This window comes from Colobus angolensis, unplaced genomic scaffold, assembly GCF_000951035.1.
Source record: "Colobus angolensis palliatus isolate OR3802 unplaced genomic scaffold, Cang.pa_1.0 Scaffold511, whole genome shotgun sequence".
Lineage (NCBI taxonomy): Eukaryota > Metazoa > Chordata > Mammalia > Primates > Cercopithecidae > Colobus > Colobus angolensis.
Window position 1 is genome coordinate 375,543 of NW_012118611.1, and position 19,528 is coordinate 395,070.

Genomic DNA, 19,528 nt, shown 5'->3' on the forward strand with positions numbered 1-19,528 from the left:
AAAAAAAAAAAGAAAAAATATCAGAGGTAATTACAAACACCATGACTGCTTGAAGCAGTGGAGAATGGTTGCAATGGACAATAATCTAATCAAAAGTCTCCAGCCTAAAAGGAAATGCTGGAGAACAAGACATCCACAGGAGGCTTTGGAAAGATCCAACAACACACTCCTGGGCACAGAGAGGGTCATACATATACAGAGGCTGTGTGAACATTCAGGCAACATCTGAGAAGACCTAACACTCACACAGCTGGCTAGCCTTGAGGTTCTGTGAGGCCAGAAGTAAAGGCACAGGTAGAGCTGTCGTCTGCCTAGCTGTGTTGAATGCATGGGCCAATTCCCACCCACAGGCCCCAAAGACAGAGAGACTTATTGTTGGAGACATCTAGTAAAATCACTGTTCTAATCATCAGCTGGCCAATAAGCTCACTGAGCAGAGGCTTCAGTGGCCACTCATGATAAGGAACATAGACTTTAAAGAATTAGTTCAGAAAAGTCACTAAACATATACAAATAAAAGCAACAGAAACAGCAACAAAAATGAACGCATCTGTGATATGCTGTGATATATACATCCAATGAACACTATTGAGCCATATAAAGTAATGAAGCACTGGAACATGTTATGCACAACTTGGATGAATCTTGAAAAGTTTACATAAAGTAAAAGAACCAGATACAAGGGACACATATTGCAAGATTTCTACTACATGAAGTATCCAGAACAAACAAATCTACAGAGACAACGAGCAAAATGTGGGGTGGCCACATGATGGGGGGAGGGAAGAATGTAAAGGAATAACCCAATGACTATGGGGTGTTCTGGTGAAAAATTTCTGATGAAAAATTTTGAAACTAGACAGAGGTGGTGGTTGCACAACATTGAGAATGCATTAAATGCCACTGAAGTGTACACTTCAAAATGGTTAACTGTATGTTATGTGAATTTCAGCTCAATTATAAAACTAATTCTTAATTAAAAAGTCATTATCCATCTATTTATAAGACATACACTTTAGAGCCAAAGACGCAAACAGGTGGAAGGCTTGAAGATGCTCCATAAACCATAGCAGCCAAAAGAGAGCAGGAACGGCTCCCAAATGCCAGGCAAGGCAGACCCCAAAACCAAACCGCCAGAAGAAACAGACAACATTACACACTGTGAAAGGGCCAATCTCTCAATAAGATATCACAATTATAAACATATACTCACCTAAAGCAGAGGGCAATATATGAGAAGCAAAAATCAACAGAATTACAAAAAGAAAAAATGTCTACAATATTGGAGACTTCAATACCCCACTTTCAATAATAGAATGACTAGAAAAAAGATCTATTAAAACCAAGAGGACTTGAACAACACTATAAATCAACTAGACCTAACTGATTTATACAGTCAGCCCTCCAAATTCACAGGTTCCACGTGTGCAGATTCAGCCAACCGAGGATCAAAAATATTCTGGAAAAAAAATGATGACACAACAATAAAAGTAATATAAATTTTTAGAAATACATGTAACAACTATTTATATAGCATTTACATTGTATTAGGTACTATGAGTAATCTAGAGATGATTTAAAACATAAAGAAGGATATGCGTAGGTTATATGCAAACACTACACCATTCTATATAAGGAACTTGATGATCCATGGATTTTGGTATCTACAGGAGTCCTGGAACCTATCCCCCACAGGGAACACTGTATAGAATATTCCAGTCAACAAAAGACTGTATAGAATATTCCAACCAACAGGAGAAAAATACACATTTTCCTCAAGTGTGTATGAAACACTGTCCAGGACAGACCATCTATTAGGCCACAAAATACATTTTTATGAGTTGAAGTCAGGCAAAGTATCTTCTCTGACCATGATGGAATAAAGCTAGAAAACAGAAAGAAAACTGGAAAATACATAAATATGTGGAAATAAAGCAACACACTTTTAGAAAAGAAATTAAAAGAAAAATTAGAAAATAAGATGAATGAAAATGAAAACACAACATACCAAAACTACAGTGAAAGCACTGCTCGGGGGACACGCACAGCTGTAAATGCTTACACTTTAAAAAAAAGAAACGTCCCAAAGTAGGAAGTAAAACTGTCTCTATTCAGAGATAGCACAATCTTGTGTACAAAAAATCCTCAGGAATTCACAAAAGAACTATTAGAGCTAATCAACAAGTTCAACAAGGTTGCAGGATACAAGACCAACATATAAAAGTCAATTCTATTTCTGTACCTTAGCAATGGCACTCCAAAACTGAAATTACGAAAACAGTTCCAAGGAGAGTAGCATTCAAAATATTAACTACTTAGCAATAAATTTACAAAGGAACTGTAAACTTTATATGTTGACAATTAGAAAACACCATTGAAAGAAATCTTAAAAGACCCAGATAAACAGAAATGTATCCCATACTCATGGATTACAAGAAATGGCAATACTCCCGAAATTGATCTACACATTCAATGCAAACCCTATCAAAACCCCACCTATCTCTTTTCCAAAATTTGAAAACCTGATTCTAAAATTCATATGGAAATGTAGTAGACCTTGAATAACCAAAACAATCTTGAAAAAACACAAAGTTGGAAAATTCACACTTTCTAATTTCAAAACTTACTGCAAAGATATGGTAATCAAGACTGTGGTATTGACATAAGGATAAACTTAGAAATCAATGGAATAGAATTGAGAATCCTGAAATAAACCCTTTACATTTACAGTCAAGGGTGCCAAGAAAATTCAATGGAGAAAAATGTCTTCAACAAATGATGCTAGAACAACTGGATTTCCACATGCAAATGATGAAGGTGGACCACTGTTTCACATCATGTTCAAAAATTAACTTAAAATAGATCAAAATCCTAAATGTAAGAGCTAAAACTACTAAAATCTTAGAAGAAAACAGAGGTGTATATCTCATGACCTTGGATTGGGCAATGGTTTCTTAGGAATGACACCTAACACACAAGCAGCAAAAGAGGACAAATTAAGCTTTATTAAGAAAACATTTCTTTTTTAGACAGGGTCTCACTCTGTTGCCCAGGCTGGAATAAAGTGGTGCAATCATAGCTCACTGCAGCTTCAATCTCCTGGGTTCAAGCAATCCTCCCACCTCAGCCTCCCAAGTAGGTGGGATTACAGGCGCACATCACTATGTCCAGCCTAAACTTTATCAAAATTAAAAGCTTCATGCAGCAAAAGACATAATCAAAAAAATGAATGAAAGAAAATATTTGCAAATCATTTATCAGAAAAAAAGTTCTAGCATCATGGCTGGGCATGGTGGCTCACGCCTGTAATCCCAGCACTTTGGGAGGCTGAGGTGGGTGGATCACTTGAGGTGAGGAATTCAAGACCAGCCTGGCCAATATGGCGAAACCCCATCTCCACCAAAAATACAAAAATTAGCTGGGTGTGGTGGTGCCCACCTGTAGTCCCAGCTCCTCAGGAGGCTAAGATGGGAGGATTGCTTGATCCCAGGAGTTCAATGCTGCAGTGAACCATGATCACACCACTGCATTCCAGCTTGGGCAATAGAGTGAGATCCTGACTCTTAAAAAAAGAATAAATAAAATATAAATAAATAAATAGAAAACAAGAAGAGTTGGTGAGGATGTAGAGAAACTGGAACCTTCATACACTGCTGATTGAAGAATGTAAAATGGTGCAGCCACTCTAGAAAACAGTCTGACAGTTCCTTACTAAGATAAATAATATTACCATGTGACCTGGCAACCCTACTCTTTAGGTATCTACTCAAGAGAACTGACAACATACATTCACACAAAAGCCTGCATACAAATGTTTATAGCAGTATAATGTACAGTTGCCAGAGTGGGAACAATTCAAATGCCTGTCCACTGATGCATAGATAAACAAAATGTGATCTGTTCATACAATGGAATGTGACTCAGCTATGAAAAGGAAGTACTGATACATGTTACAACATGATAAGCCTTGAAAACATCATGCCCAGTGAAAAAAGACAGACATAAAAGGCCACATATTATATGATTCTGTTTAAATGAAATGTCCAGAACAGGCAAATCCAGGGAGACAAAGCACGTTAGTGGTTGCTAAGTGCTGAGGGGAAGGGGAATGGGGAATGACTACAAAGGGGCATACAGTTTCTTTTAGGGTTGATGAAAATATTCTGGAATTAGACTGTGGTGCGTTTGTGCAACCTAGAAACCACCAAATCGTACACTATAAAAGGGTGAATTTTATGTTACGTGAATTACATACTTTAAAAAATCAATCAGGTCTGGTGCAGTGGTTCATTCCTATAATCCCAGCACTTTGGGAAGCTGAGCTGTGAGGATTGCTTGAGCCCAGAAGTTTGAGATAAGCCTGGGCAACATTGCAAGACCCCATCTCTACAAACAAAAAATTGAGAAAATTAGCCAGGTATGGTGGCACGTGCCTATAGTTCCAGCTACTCAGGAGGCTGAGGTGGGAGGATTGCTTGAGCCCAGGCGGTCGAGGCTGCAGTGAGTCATGGTCACACCACTGCACTCCAGTCTGGGTGACACAGCAGGACCGTCTCAAAAACCAAACAAATGAAAAGGTGCCGGCAAGTTCAGCTGCCTGGTGAGGGCTGCTCTCTGCTTCCAAGACAGCGCATTATTGCTGTGTCTCACATGGGAGACAGGATGGAAGTGGTGAACTCGCCCTTTTATAATCTAAGGGTACTCATCCATTCACGAGGGTGGAGCCTTCGATGCCTAATCACCTCCCAAAGACCCCCTCTTAAGACTGTTGCTCAGGGGACTAAGTTTCAACATGAACTGTGGAGGGGGCACAATATTCCAAGAATAGCAGATGGGCATGATACAATATATTAAGAAGTCAATTTAACAAAAGCATTTACGCAGAGAACACGCTAGCCTGCCAGTCCTGCCTTTGGGGTAAAACCCTGAGAGCGACACAAAACCTAGCACCTACATTCTCACTGCTATGGTTGGAATGTCTGTGGCCCCCAAAATTCCCACATTGAAATCCTTATCCCCAAGGTCATGGTGTTAGAAGGAGGAGCCTTTAGGAGGCAGTTGCGTCATGAATGAGATGAATGCCCTTATAAAAGAGACTCCAAAAGCTCCCTTGTCCCTTCCACTGTGAAGACTCAGTGAGAAGGCACCGTCTACGAACCAGGAAGTGGCCTCCCCAGACACCGAATCTGCTGGCACCTTACTCTTGGACTTCTGCAAGTAGCACGCTTCACACTTCTGTGGATTCTGAGCTACCCAGGCTATGGTGCTCTGCTCTAGCAGCCCTCATGGACCAAGGCACTTGCTGAACATCAGCATTCCTCTGTGTGGCCACACAGGACCCCTGGCCCATGCTGCAGACATTGTCTGCTTCTCTACTTGGTGCACAAATGTGACAGAATCCTCAGATGTGCAAGCCTGGGCCCCCTAGTGTCTGAGTCATGCGTCACCCCAGGGGTAAAAACAGCAGCAGGAAGACAGGATGAAGCAATTAGTGTAGCCCCTGACAAGCACCATCTCATGTTAATCCCCTCTCCTGCCCTCAGAGCCGGGTACACTTGGGATCCGCATTTTACAGACAGGGAAACAGGCTGGATGAGCCACTGCCACTGAGACCTTTCCAGAAACCCTGGTGCCCACTCTGCTGGCAACTAGTGCCTCTGAGCTCCTGCAGCCTGGCACACCTCCATCCCCTCCCACCCCGCACCATGGCCCTCTGGGGTGAAGGCTAGCCAGTGTCTACACCACCAGGCTGGCTGTGCCCTCCTTCCTTGACCTATTTATCACCCAAAATCCAATCCCGGCAGCTATAATTCACAGTGCACTGCACAGGCACAGTCCCCAGATGCCACAATCATGACTCCCATGTTATAGATGAGGAAACTGAGGCACAGAGAGGCCAACTGTCTGAGTTTATGGGGGCTGCCATAAGAGCTCACCACAAGATAAATGGCTCAGAATGACAGAAAATCATCCTCTTACAGTTCTGGAGGCCAGAAGTTTGAGATCAAGGTGTACCAGGGCTGTGCTCCCTCAGGAGGCTCTAGGGGAGGACCCACCCTGCCTCTCCCAGTTCCTAGGGGCTCCTGGCATCTCTGGGCTTGTGGCCTCATCGCTCCAGTGTCAGCCTCCGTCTCTCATGGTTGCCTCCTCTGTATGTGCCTCTGTCTGTCTAAGGACACTGCCACTGGACTCAGGGCCCAGCCTAGTCCATGACCTCATCACAAGGTGCCTCACTTAATTATATCTGCAAAGACCCTGTTTCCAAATAAGGCCCCATTCTGAGGTTCCAGGTGGATGTGAATTTGGGGATGAAACAACATCAACAACTCGCCCAAGGTCACTCAGGAGACAGACAGGAATGAGACACAAGTGGTAGTCTGACCCCACACACATGCCGATCCCAACGCCAGCCTGCCTCAGAAAGGGGTGGAAACCCAGGCTATGGGGTATGAGCTGCGGGGCCAGTCCCAGGCCAGCTTCTCCCACCACAGGTCCACCTCCTCCTCCTTCACGTCCCCCTGCCAAGGCTGTAAGGCCAGGGGCACATTCTCCAGGTTACCTGGAGCTGAGCATGGCTGCAAGACCCCACCAAGTCAGGGAGGCATGGGGGTTGATGTACTCCCTACTCCAAGAAAAGTTTTTGTTTTCCAAACAGAAGAGACAGCCAGAAACATCCACAATGAGGGAGGCAGAATTCTAAGAATGTCCAAATACTAAATCTAGGTGCTGCTGTGAAGGAAATCTGCAGATGGAATGGGGCCTCAAATCAGTTGACTTTAAGTTCCTCGAAAGGAAGATGATCTTGGGTGGGCTGGACCTAATCAGGTGAGGCCATAAATGGGAGAGGTTTCTTCCCTGGCAAAAGAGATTTGAAGTCTGAGAGTGACACGACACAAGGGAGATTATCCATTACTGGCCTGATGACGAAGGCCACATGGCAAAGAATGAGGTGGCCTCTAGGATATGACAGCAGCTCCCTGGCTGACAGCCAGCCAAGAAATAGGGTCTCGGACCCATGGGCTCACAGACCCACAATTGCAAGGAATTGAATTCTGCCAACAACTTGGGTAAGCTAGAAACAGGAACCAAGAGAACTAATCAGCAGGCACCTGACTTCAGCTTCTGAGACCCTGAACAGAGAACCCAGGCGCACCATGCCTGTACTTCTGACTTACAGAACTGTGAGCTACTCAGTGAGCATTGTTTCAAGCCATTAAATTGGTGGTAATTTGTTGCAAAGCAGTTGAAAAAAATAAGCAGAAAACAAAAAAACTAATACACACCCTTTCTACATCTTCCCATCTTGAACATGATGGCTGGAGCTATGGAAGCCACCTTGTGACCATGAGGCAAGCATTTGAAAGAAAAAGATAACATGTTCAGGATGGCAGAGAATTAAACAGAGCCCATGTCCTTGTGATAAACTGTTAAAAAGGTTGTGATGAGTCAAGATGCCCTGGGTGCACAATGTTCTACAACAGGACATGCCACTCCCCCACTGACAGTAGGGTCTACTTCCCTACACCCAAGTTCCTGCAGACTAGGCTGGCCTTATGCTTAGCTTTGAGCAACAGAACATGGGGGAAAGTAACACTCTGGGAGTCCTGAGAACCCAGGTTAACAAGCCTCATAGTTTCTACCATTCCCTAGGAGAAGAATCCAGTCACTATGGAAAGAAGCCCAAAAAGAGAGTGACCACAGAGGAAAGAATGAGGTTGCAGGTATGGGAGTGAGGCCAGCTGACACCAAAAGAAGAGACAGGCCTATCCTCCTGGCCATCCACCATCCACTGGAGCCATCCCAGCTTGGACCTCGGTCAGGTGCACCAATGAGGCCAGTCAGATCCCCCAGCCCCAGCCAACACCACATGAAGCACAGATGAGCCACCCCTGCTGAGCTCTGACCAAATTCTCAACCTGTAAAATGGTGAGAGGTAAACTGATCATTCTTTCAGGCCTCTAAGTTTGGAGTGATCTGTTACTCAGCAGCAGATAACTAGCTGAAACAGGCCCTTAGGAGGCTGCCAAGCACTGTCCCAGCCTATGCTGAAACACTGCCCCCAGGCCTGCTCCCATGAGATGCTCAAGTGTCTGCTCGATCAACTGACCTTTGACGTCCAGATGGAAGGACAGCCTCTGGCCCCCAGCCTCGCAGATGTACTCCCCGGCATCCGCCTGGCCTGCCTGCTGCAAAACCAGCTTTCGCGTGCAGCCTGTGGCCTCCATGCGCACTTTCGAGCTGGAGCTCAGCTTCTTCCCGTCCTTGTACCACATCACTTCTGCCTGGGCCTGGGCCACCTTGCAGCTCAGTGTGGCACTGGCTCCTGCCTCTGCCTGCAGCTTCCTGTGTGCCAGCTGCTCCTTGGCAAACACCACCTTGGGCTCTGGGGATGGACACAGAAGGATGCATAGTCAGAGACTCCAGCACACAGAAACTGAAGTTTCAGATGCAGAGGCTGCTCAGGCTGGAGCCCACTGATGACGGGCTGTCTGTGGCCCATGAAAGTGGCCTCACTAACCGCCAGCCGGAGGGTTTGAGCAAGAGAGAACACATATTGGAAGCTTCAAGCATCAGCATGGGGAAGAATTTCCCAAGGCCCATCAGCAACATGTAGCAGATACTCTGGAGTCCAAACATTCCGTAACGCCTTAGAAAAAAGCACCACCCTGGCAGAGTTCCCCTTTGAAAGGAAAAGCTGCTGGTACTGTGTGAAACACCCACATCATGCCCTCGGCACTTATGAAAACTCTGCCTGAGAACCCAGAAAGCCTGGAGAAATAGCAAACACAGACACCCTCTTGGGTTCACGCTGAAAATCACAGGACATGTGGGAACCTCTCTCCCACAAAACCATGACCCAAACAGATCATCCCCCGGCCACTTCTCCCCTGGTTTGCACTAAAGCCAGAGCTGCTCTGTATCTGTCTGGGGTTTCCCTCAACACAGAGAGGAAACTCATACATTGAAAAATTGCTTATGAGGCCGGGCACAGTGGCTCATGCCTATAATCCTAGCACTTCGGGAGGGCAAGCTGGATGGATCGCTTGAGCTCAGGAGTTCAAGACCAGCCAGGACAACATAGTGAGACCCTCCCTTTACAAAAAATTAAAAAATTAGCTGAGCACAGTGGTATGTGAGTACCCAGCTCCTCACGAGGCAGAGGTGGGAGGATTGCTTGAGCCTGGGAGGTCAAAGCTGCAGTAAGCCCTGACTGCACCACTGTACTCCAGCCTGGGCAACAGAACAAAATCCTGTCTCTAAAAACGAAAATCCCTTATGCTACCTCTTAACTAGGGTAACATGTACACATAGTGATATGCACAGATCTGGTGCACAATTCTGTGAGTTCTGACAGATGTGTGCACCTATGTAACCCACACTCCACACCCACACAGCTCCCAGTTGCCTCCCCTACAAAAGCAACCACCATTCTCATTCCTAACCATAGAACCTGTCTTCGAACTTTGAATATATGAAATCAGACAGAACAGTTTTCTTTTTAGGTGCTATCTGTGCCCATTAACTAGCTACAAATACACATGCAGACAAAATAGTATTAAAAACTAGAGTACCACAAAAAAATAAATAAATAAAAATAAGCTAAAACACACCAAAACACCACACCCTACCCCTCCACCTGGCCCCACACCGTACCTAGCTCTGCAGAAACTCCAATTTAAAGTCCTTTCATTTTTCCCCGAGTTCTGCCTTCCTACTTCTAAACAATATGTACATGCTGTTGATCAGTGGGTAAGAAAAAATATGCAGAAAATAAAGAAAACATCAATACAATGAACACCCACACACTCCCCACCTGGTAAAGAAAGAAGAACGCCATCACCACTAGTTCCCAGCCCCTCAGAGGTAACCCCAGCCTGAATCCTGGTTTTGGAATCTCCTTTTATTGTCTCGGTATGTGTGTTTATTGAGGGTGAATGTGCAAGTCAGGCTGCTCTGTTCAACCGTTTACCCATGGTGTGACCTTGGACAAAGTGACTTCACCTCTGCACATCGACTTCCTGCTGTCTGGAATAGAATGACCAAGGATTCACACAGGTGAGAGGTGTGGCACTCTAAGAAGAGCATCTCCGGACATTCCAGGCAGGAGACAAACCGCAGCTGCCACGTGTTGCTGCCACTGCGTGTTGTTAACCACTAAACACAGAATGTCAAGCTGTGCTTTGTAACCTGCTTTTCCAGCACAACGCCGCGTGCATCGATCGCCCTTCTTCAGCTGTAATGCGCAGCCCTATGCTCGTTTTGACTGCTTTATGGTACTGCAAAGTACACACAGACCCCAACTTCACCCAGTCATTCTTTTGTTTATTATTATTATTATTATTATTATTATTATTCTACTTTTTATGTTTTGTAAAGGCAGGGTCTCACTATGTTGCCCAGGCTAGTATTGAAATTTCTGTCTCAAGTGATCCTCCCTCCTTGGCCCACCAAAGTGTTGGGACTACAAATGTGAGCCACTGCACCCATCCTACAGTTCCCTCTTATTTTTTGGTCCCTGGGCAATCCCTTTTTTCAAAGTTCCTTATACATTTGATGTCCCATTTCAAGTCATTTTGTAGAGGGTGGGTTTCTGAACATTTCAATGATGTTCTAGAACTGGGCCAGGCGCGGTGGCTCACGCCTGTAATCCCAGCACTTTGGGAGGCCAAGGTGGGTGGATCACAAGGTCAGGAGATCGAGACCATCCTGGCTAACACAGTGAAACCCTGTCTGTACTAAAAATACAAAAAAATTAGCCAGGCATGGTGGCAGGCACCTGTCGTCCCAGCTACTCGGGAGGCTGAGGCAGGAGAATGGCATGAACCAGGGAGGCAGAGCTTGCAGTGAGCTGGGATCACGCCATTGCACTCCAGCCTGGGAGACAAAGTGAGACTCCATCTCAAAAAAAAAAAAAAAAAAAAAAAGAAAAGGAAAGAAAGAAAGAAAGAAAGAAAGAAAGAAAGAAAGAAAGAAAGAAAGAAAGAAAAGGCACAACTGACCTATGGGGAGAGAATCAGGACAGCAGTTGCCTGGGGCAAGGTGGAGGGTAGACTGCATGAGGGAACTTTCTAGCAGGACAGAGATGCTCAGTACCTTGATGCGGACATGGTGATGCACGGTATCTACATTTTCCAAAATCCCTCAAATGATACACTTAAAATCTGTGCATCGATTATATCTCAAACGTCATTATTAAAAACTTGTTGGGCCAGGCGCAGTGGCTTATGTCTGTAATCCCAGCATGTTGGGAGGCCGAGGCAGGTGGATCATTTGAGGTCAAGAGTTCAAGACCAGCCTAGTAAACATGGCAAAACCCTTGTCTCTACTAAAAATAAAAAATAAAAAAATTAGCTGGGGGTGGTGGCGGGCGCCTGTAATCCCAGCTACTCAGGATGCTGAGGCAGGAGAATCGCTTGAACTTGGAAGGTGGAGGTTGCAGTAAGCTGAGACTGCGCTACTGCATTCCAGCCTGGGCGACAGAGCGAGACTCCACTTCAAAAAGAAAAAAGAATTGTTGGTCACGTGCAGTGGCTCTCACCTGTAATTCCAGCACTTTGGGAGGTCAAGGCAGGGGGACTGCTTGAGGCCAGGAGTTCAAGACCAGCCTGGGCAACACAGCAAGACTCCATCTCCACAAAAAATTGCTTAAAAAATAACCACGTGTGGTGGCACATGCCTGTGGTTCCAGCAACTCAGGAGGCCAAGTCAGGAGGATCACTTGAACCTAAAAGGTTGAGGCTGCAGTGAGCCAAGATCACATCACTGCACTCCAGCCTGGGTGACACAATGAGACTCCGTCTCAAAACAAAACAAAACAAAAAAACTGTTGGCACCAGAGCTTCCTTAATTTCATGATAACAAAGACAGCTTTATATGTGCAATCAGATATTACACTGGAAATTTTAACTCAGGGACCAAGACAAAGTAGATATGATACTCCAACATAGGAAGTCAGGAGGAGAGACAAATCTTGAAAAAAATCAGCAAAAAGAAAAAAACCAACAAAAAATTACCAAAAAAAAAACAACCAGTTTTGCTGATTTGACCCTCTCCCTGCACACAGGGTAGCAGCCACAGCAGTATGGCAGCTACGGAGGAGGGTCTTGGGAAAGGACCTCACTGGATAAGGACGTGCTGCAGGTCCCATCCCCCACCCACGGAGCACTGAGAGGAGAGGGCTGCTCCCCCTACAACCAAGACCAACACCTCCAGGGGACACACGGAGCACCTATAGGCACCAGGGCACTACGCTCCTGAGAGCCACCACCATCTTTCCCAATCCCAAACTCAGCAAAGCCACGTGTGTAGCTTGAGATGGGCAGGGGTGGGTTCATTTACCCCATTGGGAATGGCGCCAAAGCTGTCCCAGAGCTGGTCGCCAACCACCGGGGCATTCTGCCTCCCACCGAAAAGCCTAAACACTAAGGTGGGAGCGGCCAGAGGCCTCCCCGAATCACACAAGCGACAGATGCACAGGATTTCCTCGGCCAGGATCGGGCTGAGCCAAGGCAGAAGAAGGGGTGTGCAGGAGCGACAGGACTGCCCAGAGGTTCCAGCGTCCTCTGCAGGAAGAAGATGATGTCTGGTGTTTTAGGAAGCAGAGGAAGAGAATGAGGTGGCCCTGAGGAAAGCATGACCTCAGCAGGGCACATGCATGTGGACCCTCAGGGACAGGTGATGGGGCTGCCGATGAACCCACCAGGCGGGCTCACTGTAAAGCCCTGGCGGGGCCCACACAAGGTCATCTTAAGGCAACTCCAGTCAAGCGTGAGCTTCCGGCACCTTCCTGGTTCCTTCTACTCTAGAGGCAGAAGCTGCAGGCAGCAGTGCGGCCAGGAGGGGAAGACAAGGAATGCCATCCCCACATGCTGAGTCTGGGAGCAGAGGGGACACACCAAGGGTCCCCACGGGAGAGGAGACTCCATGGTCAGCTGAGACTGCAGCGCCCTAAACAAAAGGCACAACTGCAGCTCCCTCAGAACAAAGACAAAAGCCACTGGTCTGCGAAAGGTCTCAACCAGGAGCAGAAAACAGGCTTCTGAATAAACATACAAGGGATCCTGCCTAGTGAGCACGGTGCTCTGTGGGTGTGCACAAGAATGCTGGATTTTCTAACAGAACTGCTGCAGGCAGCACAGCCTTCCCTTACAGGTCAGGAACAGGAGATGCAGAGAGGGGCAGAGGTGCTGAGTGCCAGTGCAGCACACACTCCACCACCTGGACAGGCGCTGACCGTGCCACTAGGGACCCACCTGCAACATCCAAGCAGAAAGAGACCCTCTGTCCCCTCGCCTCACAGCTGTACTCCCCAGCGTCTGCCTGGCCCGCCTGCTGCACCACCAGCCTCCGCGTACAGCCCACGGCCTCCACGTGCACTTTCAAGCTGGAGCTCAGCTTCTTCCCGTCCTTGTACCATGTCACCTCCGTCTGGTCCTGGGCCACCTCACAGCTCAGCGTGGCGCTGGCCCCCGCCTCGGCCTGAACCTCCCTGCGAGCCGGCTGCTCCTTGGCAAACACCGCCTTGGGCTCTGGGATGGATAAGGGGGAAGGTGGGGTCAGAGGCCCTTCCAAGTGAGGTTTGCAGGGCCTGCTTCTTGGTTATCAGATTCTGTACCCCAGGCATGCACAGTCCTGCCACAGGCTCCTCCATGGTCCGTGTGCTCAGGCGTAGCTCTTCCCATGCACAGGCAGCTGTGATGCCCAACCCCTGCCCAGTGAAGGCCCTAGCATGCTCCAGGAGGGCGGGGCGTGTGCCTACGAGAAGCTGTCAATAGGGCCTTGTGGCCTGAGTGTCCTTCACAGGCCCAGCATGCTGTCTCTCCCTCCCCTAAACTCCCGCCCATCCTGGAGGTCCACCGCCTATGGACACAGGCCATAATGTGGACCAAGACAGAGAGAAGGTTCAGCTTCACAGATGCTCCCGATTACTCAAACAACAGAGAGCAGGCACAGGGTGTGTTCTGCATTGTGAATGAATTGGCCATTGGACTGTGAAAGTTAGAGGGCTGGGCTGGCATGATTTTTAAACTTTTACATATTAAATGCCCACATACCTCCCCCTGGAAGCCAGCAGGATAGTTTTCCAGAGCCTGGCCTTTGGGCCCTCCCTGTCGTGGCATATGTGAGCGGGACCCGGCCCACGGAGGTCCCACAGCCATGCTCCCTGAGAAGCCCTCTGTGTTCCTCCTTCAGCCTCCCAGCCAACATCTCTGGGCCCAGGAGGCTTCCAGAAAGAGCCAGGGCTCAGAGCCACCTACATTCAAATCTTAACCTGTCAAAGACACTCCCATCTGTGACTCCGCTCAGCCTCAGTCCTCTCATCTTAAAAACGAAGAGAAGGGCTTTAGAAACATTTTTGGCCCAAGCACTTTGGGAGGCCGAGCCAAGAGGATTGCTTGAGACAAGCCTGGGCAACATAGCAAGACCTCATCTCTACAAAAAATACACAAATTAGCTGGGCTTGATAGCGCGCGCCTGTGGTCCCAGCTACTTGGGAGGCTGAGGGGGGAGGATTGCTTGAGTCTGTGAAGTTGAGGCTTCAGTGAGCCGAGATGGCACCACCGCACCCAACAGAAGACAGAGGCCCAGGTGCAGATGGAAAAGATTCTCCTAAAGCCTAAAAAATCCAAGTCCATGTCCACTTTCCACAATTTCCTTCATGTTATCTTTTCTTATTTTCTACATTTAGATTCTTTACCCATGTAAACATCAGTTTTTCATGTCATTCTTTTCCCAAACAGAGAAGCAAATGTCCTCTGGGACAAGGCAGCAAACATAAGAAGCTATGTTTGCTCATCCTGGTCTGCCAGCAGAATTCACCAATCCTGGCCCAGTTAGTGAGCACAGCCCTGGGGGACAGAGCGCAGGTTCCCATGTCTCTTGCCTGAAGTACGGCAATTTTAGGAAAGGTAAGTTCAATGGTGCGGGTCCCTTTTTCTCCCTGCATGTGAGATAACATCTGGCAGTATTCACGACTGTGCCTCTGTCATCTGTAACCAGGTGCACCCAAGCTGTGAGGAGCTCTGGCTCTAAAGGTACCTTCTGAGCAGCTGCAGAGCCTTCCACACCTATGTATGACCTGCAAAACTCTGCTTCGGAGCAACTTAATAGAAAGTTTGAAAGACTCTCTTGGGCCACAATTCTCGAGCCTTCTGAATAAAACTAATTCTTTTAAAACCTTGATTTTTTTTTCAGTTGACACCCTGAACCATTTGCTGGAGAAAAGAAGGGTCAGGAAGATCAATCCTGCTGTGCTGGAGGCAGCCAGACCTGCTCCCCACCCCGCATGGGCTGGGACGCATGCACACACAGCATGCTCACCAGAGACACGGAGCCGGAAGTCCACAGAGTCCTCGCCCACACGGCAGGAGTAGGTGCCCTCATCCTGCCTGGTGACTGTGGCTGCCACCAGCCGGTGCCGCGTCCCCACATCCTCCTGCAAGAAGCGCTCACTGGAGCGGCCCAGCTCCATGCCATCCTTGTACCAGTGCACGTGGACATGGGCTTCGGAAGTCTCACACTCAAACTGCACCGGGCCCCCAGCCAGGGCATCCACACAGCTGCCTGCCATGTCCTTGTGCAGAAAGCACGGGAGGCCTGCAGGACACAGGGCGGGTCAGGGACTGCAGAGGCCCTGAGCACAAACTCAGCCACAGTGCTCACAAGCTGGAGCTGCTCCGGCTTCTGGGACCACACAGGACACCCAGGCTCACCAGACCAGAGGGACCCTGCTGGGCAAGCAACCAGCTCGGCCTGCTGACTCTAACCTTGGGACTTGTGCCCACCAGAGCAACCACCCAGTTACAGAGTCCCTTCTCCTACCAAGCTGGGCTTGCCCCCACTGCCCTGTCCCTCACCCTCCCCACAAAGTCAGAGAACCCTGCAGAGGCTGCCAGCTGCCCCCACCTTGCACGGACAGCTGGTAGGCAATGCGGCCCCCGCAGCTGACGCACTCATAGAGGCCTGCATCTTCCCGGGCCACATCTCGCACAAGGAGCACCCGCCTCCCGGCTGATGCCTGCACCTCATACTTGGGGCCTGGGGGCAGCATGCGACCATCCTTCAGCCACGTCACAGCCGCAGCCTGATCTGACAGCTCAGCCAGCAGCTGCGCCTCCTCATGCAGCCGAGCCAGCACCTCCCGGGCACCTGAGGCTGGCGGCTTGTGGAGAGTCAGCCCTGGTGCCGCTGGGGACCGGATATGCATGGCCAGAGGGGAATGGATGGAGGGGCACAGAAAGGTGGACAGAGGGGAATGGACGGAAGGGGAGACAAGGAGAGACAGACACGGGGCAGAGAAAGAGATAAAGGGAGGGACCCAGGAGAACAGCACGGGAGGATAGAGAGGGAGAGGCAGGCAGGGGAGAAAATGGCAGAACAGAGGTCACAAATATACCAGAGAAGCAGGGGAGACAGAGGTGGAACAGCCAGGCATGGGCCAGCAGAGACAGAGAGAAGCAGGAAAGAAACAGAAGGGAAAAGATGAACAAGAGAGAGGAGCGAGGAGTGGGAAAGGAGGGAAGGAGGGAGACAGACATGAGGCTCTGCCCAATAGGATCCCTGCAGCCCCAGGCCCTCACCCAGACGCCAGGGACCAGTGCCACCAGCCAGCCTGGGTGAGTCCTTGCACGCCCACCACCCTGCCTGCTTCATCCCGGTGACCTGCAGGCTGAAAGGGTGTCCTGGGGCCCTCAGACCTGTAGCAGCCCTACCTGGAGCCCTGACCCAGCCCACCCTGGAGAAATGAGGCTCAGGGTCCCAGGCTGGGACACTGCACCTACCCTGGACCTCCATCCGGATGCTGCTCTCAATGCCATTGGCCACGAACTTCAGCTGCGCCCCGTGCAGGCTGGCAGGCACCTCTCGGATGGTAAGCATGTGCCAGGTGCGATCACAGTGGATCTCAAACACACTGCTGGCCTTCAGGGCCTGCCCATCCAGGAACCACTCACCCGCTGAGGCCACCGTAAGGTCCACGGAGAAAGTGACCTCGCCACCCTCCACTGCCCGCACTGCCTTCAGCGGTGTCCTCACGGCCAGCTGGGGAGCTGTGGGGCGGGCAGCATCAGAAAGGGGCCAAAGAGGAGTACGGAGTGCTGAGGGGGTTTCTGCCTTCCCCTCCTCTTCCTACAGAGCCTGGACCCAAATGTCCCTCCTCCAGGAAGCCCGGCCAGCACACAGAGCGACCATAGCACAAGTCAGGCTCATGAAGGAACAAGGACAAGGTACAGCCACCCTGAGACCCCTCTAGCATCCCATAAGCCTCACCAGAGTGGGGCAGCCCTGGAGCCCTGTCCCTTGGGTCTGCTGGAGACAGGCAGGCTCCCGGGGGCCCTGTCGTGGGGTCACCTCTCCTTCCCACCATGGAAACTGCATCAGGGCAAGGCCTTGGCAGCCCCCTTCCCCACAGAAGGTCTTCATGAGGCCACTCTGACCTCCCCTGAGGCTGGACCTGGGGCATCCCAGGGCAGGTGAGCAGTCCCGTAGGTTGTAACAGGAAGGCCCCACCTACCCAGGTGGATAGTCCCCGGGAACTCCAGGTAGGGACTCTGACCAAAGCTGTTGAGAGCTGACACTCGGAACTGGAAGTCCCCCTCCTCATCCACATCAGCCACGGTCAGCTCAGGTGTAGCCACCCATTCAGCATCGTGGCACCTGATCCATGTGTAGGTGCCAAGTTTCTTCTTCTCTACCAGGTAGCCGTCAATGGTGACAGGGCGCTCGCCATGGGGTGGTGGGGACCAGCTGAGGATCACAGAACTCTCTGTCTTGGCCTTCACCACAGGATCCACAGGGGGCTGCAGGGGAGGCTTCCTGGGGCCTGTGTGGAGGGTGGGCAGAGGTCACCTACTGGGAGCCTCTTCCTAGCCCTGGGTCTGGAAACACCTGGAGGGGTATCACAGGATCCCCAGCTCTCTTGGGGCTGCTCTGGGAACCTAGACCACCAACCACAACCTCCATCCCTAGACCTGCAGCCACTTCTCTGGCTGCAGCTGAAAGACTGCAGGAGCTCAGGGAGCCTAACCTTGGAGGGCCAGGACTATGGTCTTGCCCCGGCGGCCCTCTGTGCAGCAGCAGGCTGAAGCCCACAGAATTGAGCTAATGGAGGGCAAGGGACTGGGACCAGGGAGACAGCAGGGAAGCAACGCCATCCTGGGAGCACCCTCAGGCCCTCACCCGACACGCAGAACTGGGTGGACGTCCGGCAGTCACCAGCCATAAAGACCACCTGGCCCACATCCTCCAGGCAGCACTGGGAGATGGTCAGTGTGTGGCGCGTGCCCTCTGCGGAGATGGCTACACGGCCCCCGGTCACCACCTCCTCCTGGTTCCGCACCCAGCGGACGGGGCCCACCGGGACCGCCAGCTCCACGCAAAACATGGCCGTGTCGCCCACGCGCACCGCCGTCTTCCGAGGGAGCTTTCGGAGGAGGTTTCCTGGGGTGGAGGGAGCCCGGCCGGTCAGACCAGCCCCTGCACCCTCCGCTCCAGACTCGCTCCTCCGCTCGCCCCCGTCTCCTGGCTGCCTCCAATTCACTCCTCCGCTCAACCCCTTTCCTGTCCCGCCGCCTCAAGTTCCAGCTCGGTCCCGCAAGACCCCTGCCCACTACATCTCCCATTCCCCCTAATCCCCACCCCGTGCCCCGCCCCAGCTTGCTCCTCCGCCCCCACCTTACCTGCCCTTCCCGCCCCAGTCCCGCCCCTGCCTGCCCCGGTCCCAACTCGTACCTCGCAAGCCCAGCCCGTCCACACCCTGCTCGTCCCCGTGCCCGCCCAGCCCGTCGGGCCTGACTCCCCCCGCCTCCCTCTTCGGTGCTTCCTTGCCCCCGCTACCTCCCCGAAGCTGCCCCGTGCCCGGCCCCGCCTGCCTTGGACTGCGAGCTCCGCCACCGTGCGGCTGCCCTCCTGCGTCTCGCAGATGTACACGGCGTCGTCGTCGGCCGAGACATTGCGCACGGTTAGGCGGCGCTCGGTGCCCTCCTCCTCGATGCCGTACTTGGCGCTCGCCCACAACCGCGTCTCCTCCTTGAACCACGCGGCCTCAGTGGACGGCTGGGGCACCTCGCACAGGAACGTGGCCGACTCCTTCTCCCGCACCTCCAGATCTTGCAGCCGCTTTTTGAAGGGAACCGCGGGCTCTGCCAGGAGAGGAGACTGGTGAGAGGGGCGGGGCCGGAGAGTGCAGGACGAAGGCGGGGTGGGGGGAAATTGGGGGATTGTGGGCGGGAAAGGAGACTGAAGGATGCAGAGGTGAGGGTGTGGGAAGGAGTAGGCAACAGGAGCAGAGGGGCTGGGAGGCTGGAAAGAGGAGGGTGCAGGATAGAGGAGTGGGGTGGGGAAAGGAGCTAGCAGGAGGCAGAGGGGCCACGGGTTGGGAAGGGCGCAGGGGAGAGTCGGGAAGTTGCGGGGCGGGGAGTAGAAGAGCAGAAGGCAGAGTGGTGGAGGTTGGAGAGGGAGCAGCGCGAGGGAGAGGGCAGGGCTGAGGAGGTGGGATCCCCTGCGGCCCCGCCCCCCTCACGCCTCTCCA

At 50.8% G+C, this 19,528-nt stretch overlaps 1 protein-coding gene across 1 annotated transcript in view; it reads right to left on the bottom strand.

Moving 5' to 3' along the window:
* The window catches only part of OBSCN (obscurin, cytoskeletal calmodulin and titin-interacting RhoGEF), a gene marked incomplete at its 5' end in the record, with an annotated part of 166,694 nt that overhangs the window by 146,504 nt on the left and 662 nt on the right, over positions 1-19,528 (bottom strand). Inside the window, 8 exon segments of the mRNA XM_011960527.1 lie at positions 8,108-8,383; positions 13,254-13,529; positions 15,322-15,597; positions 15,907-16,188; positions 16,782-17,048; positions 17,513-17,821; positions 18,178-18,438; positions 18,870-19,139. Coding sequence (XP_011815917.1) covers positions 8,108-8,383; positions 13,254-13,529; positions 15,322-15,597; positions 15,907-16,188; positions 16,782-17,048; positions 17,513-17,821; positions 18,178-18,438; positions 18,870-19,139 — 2,217 coding nt within the window.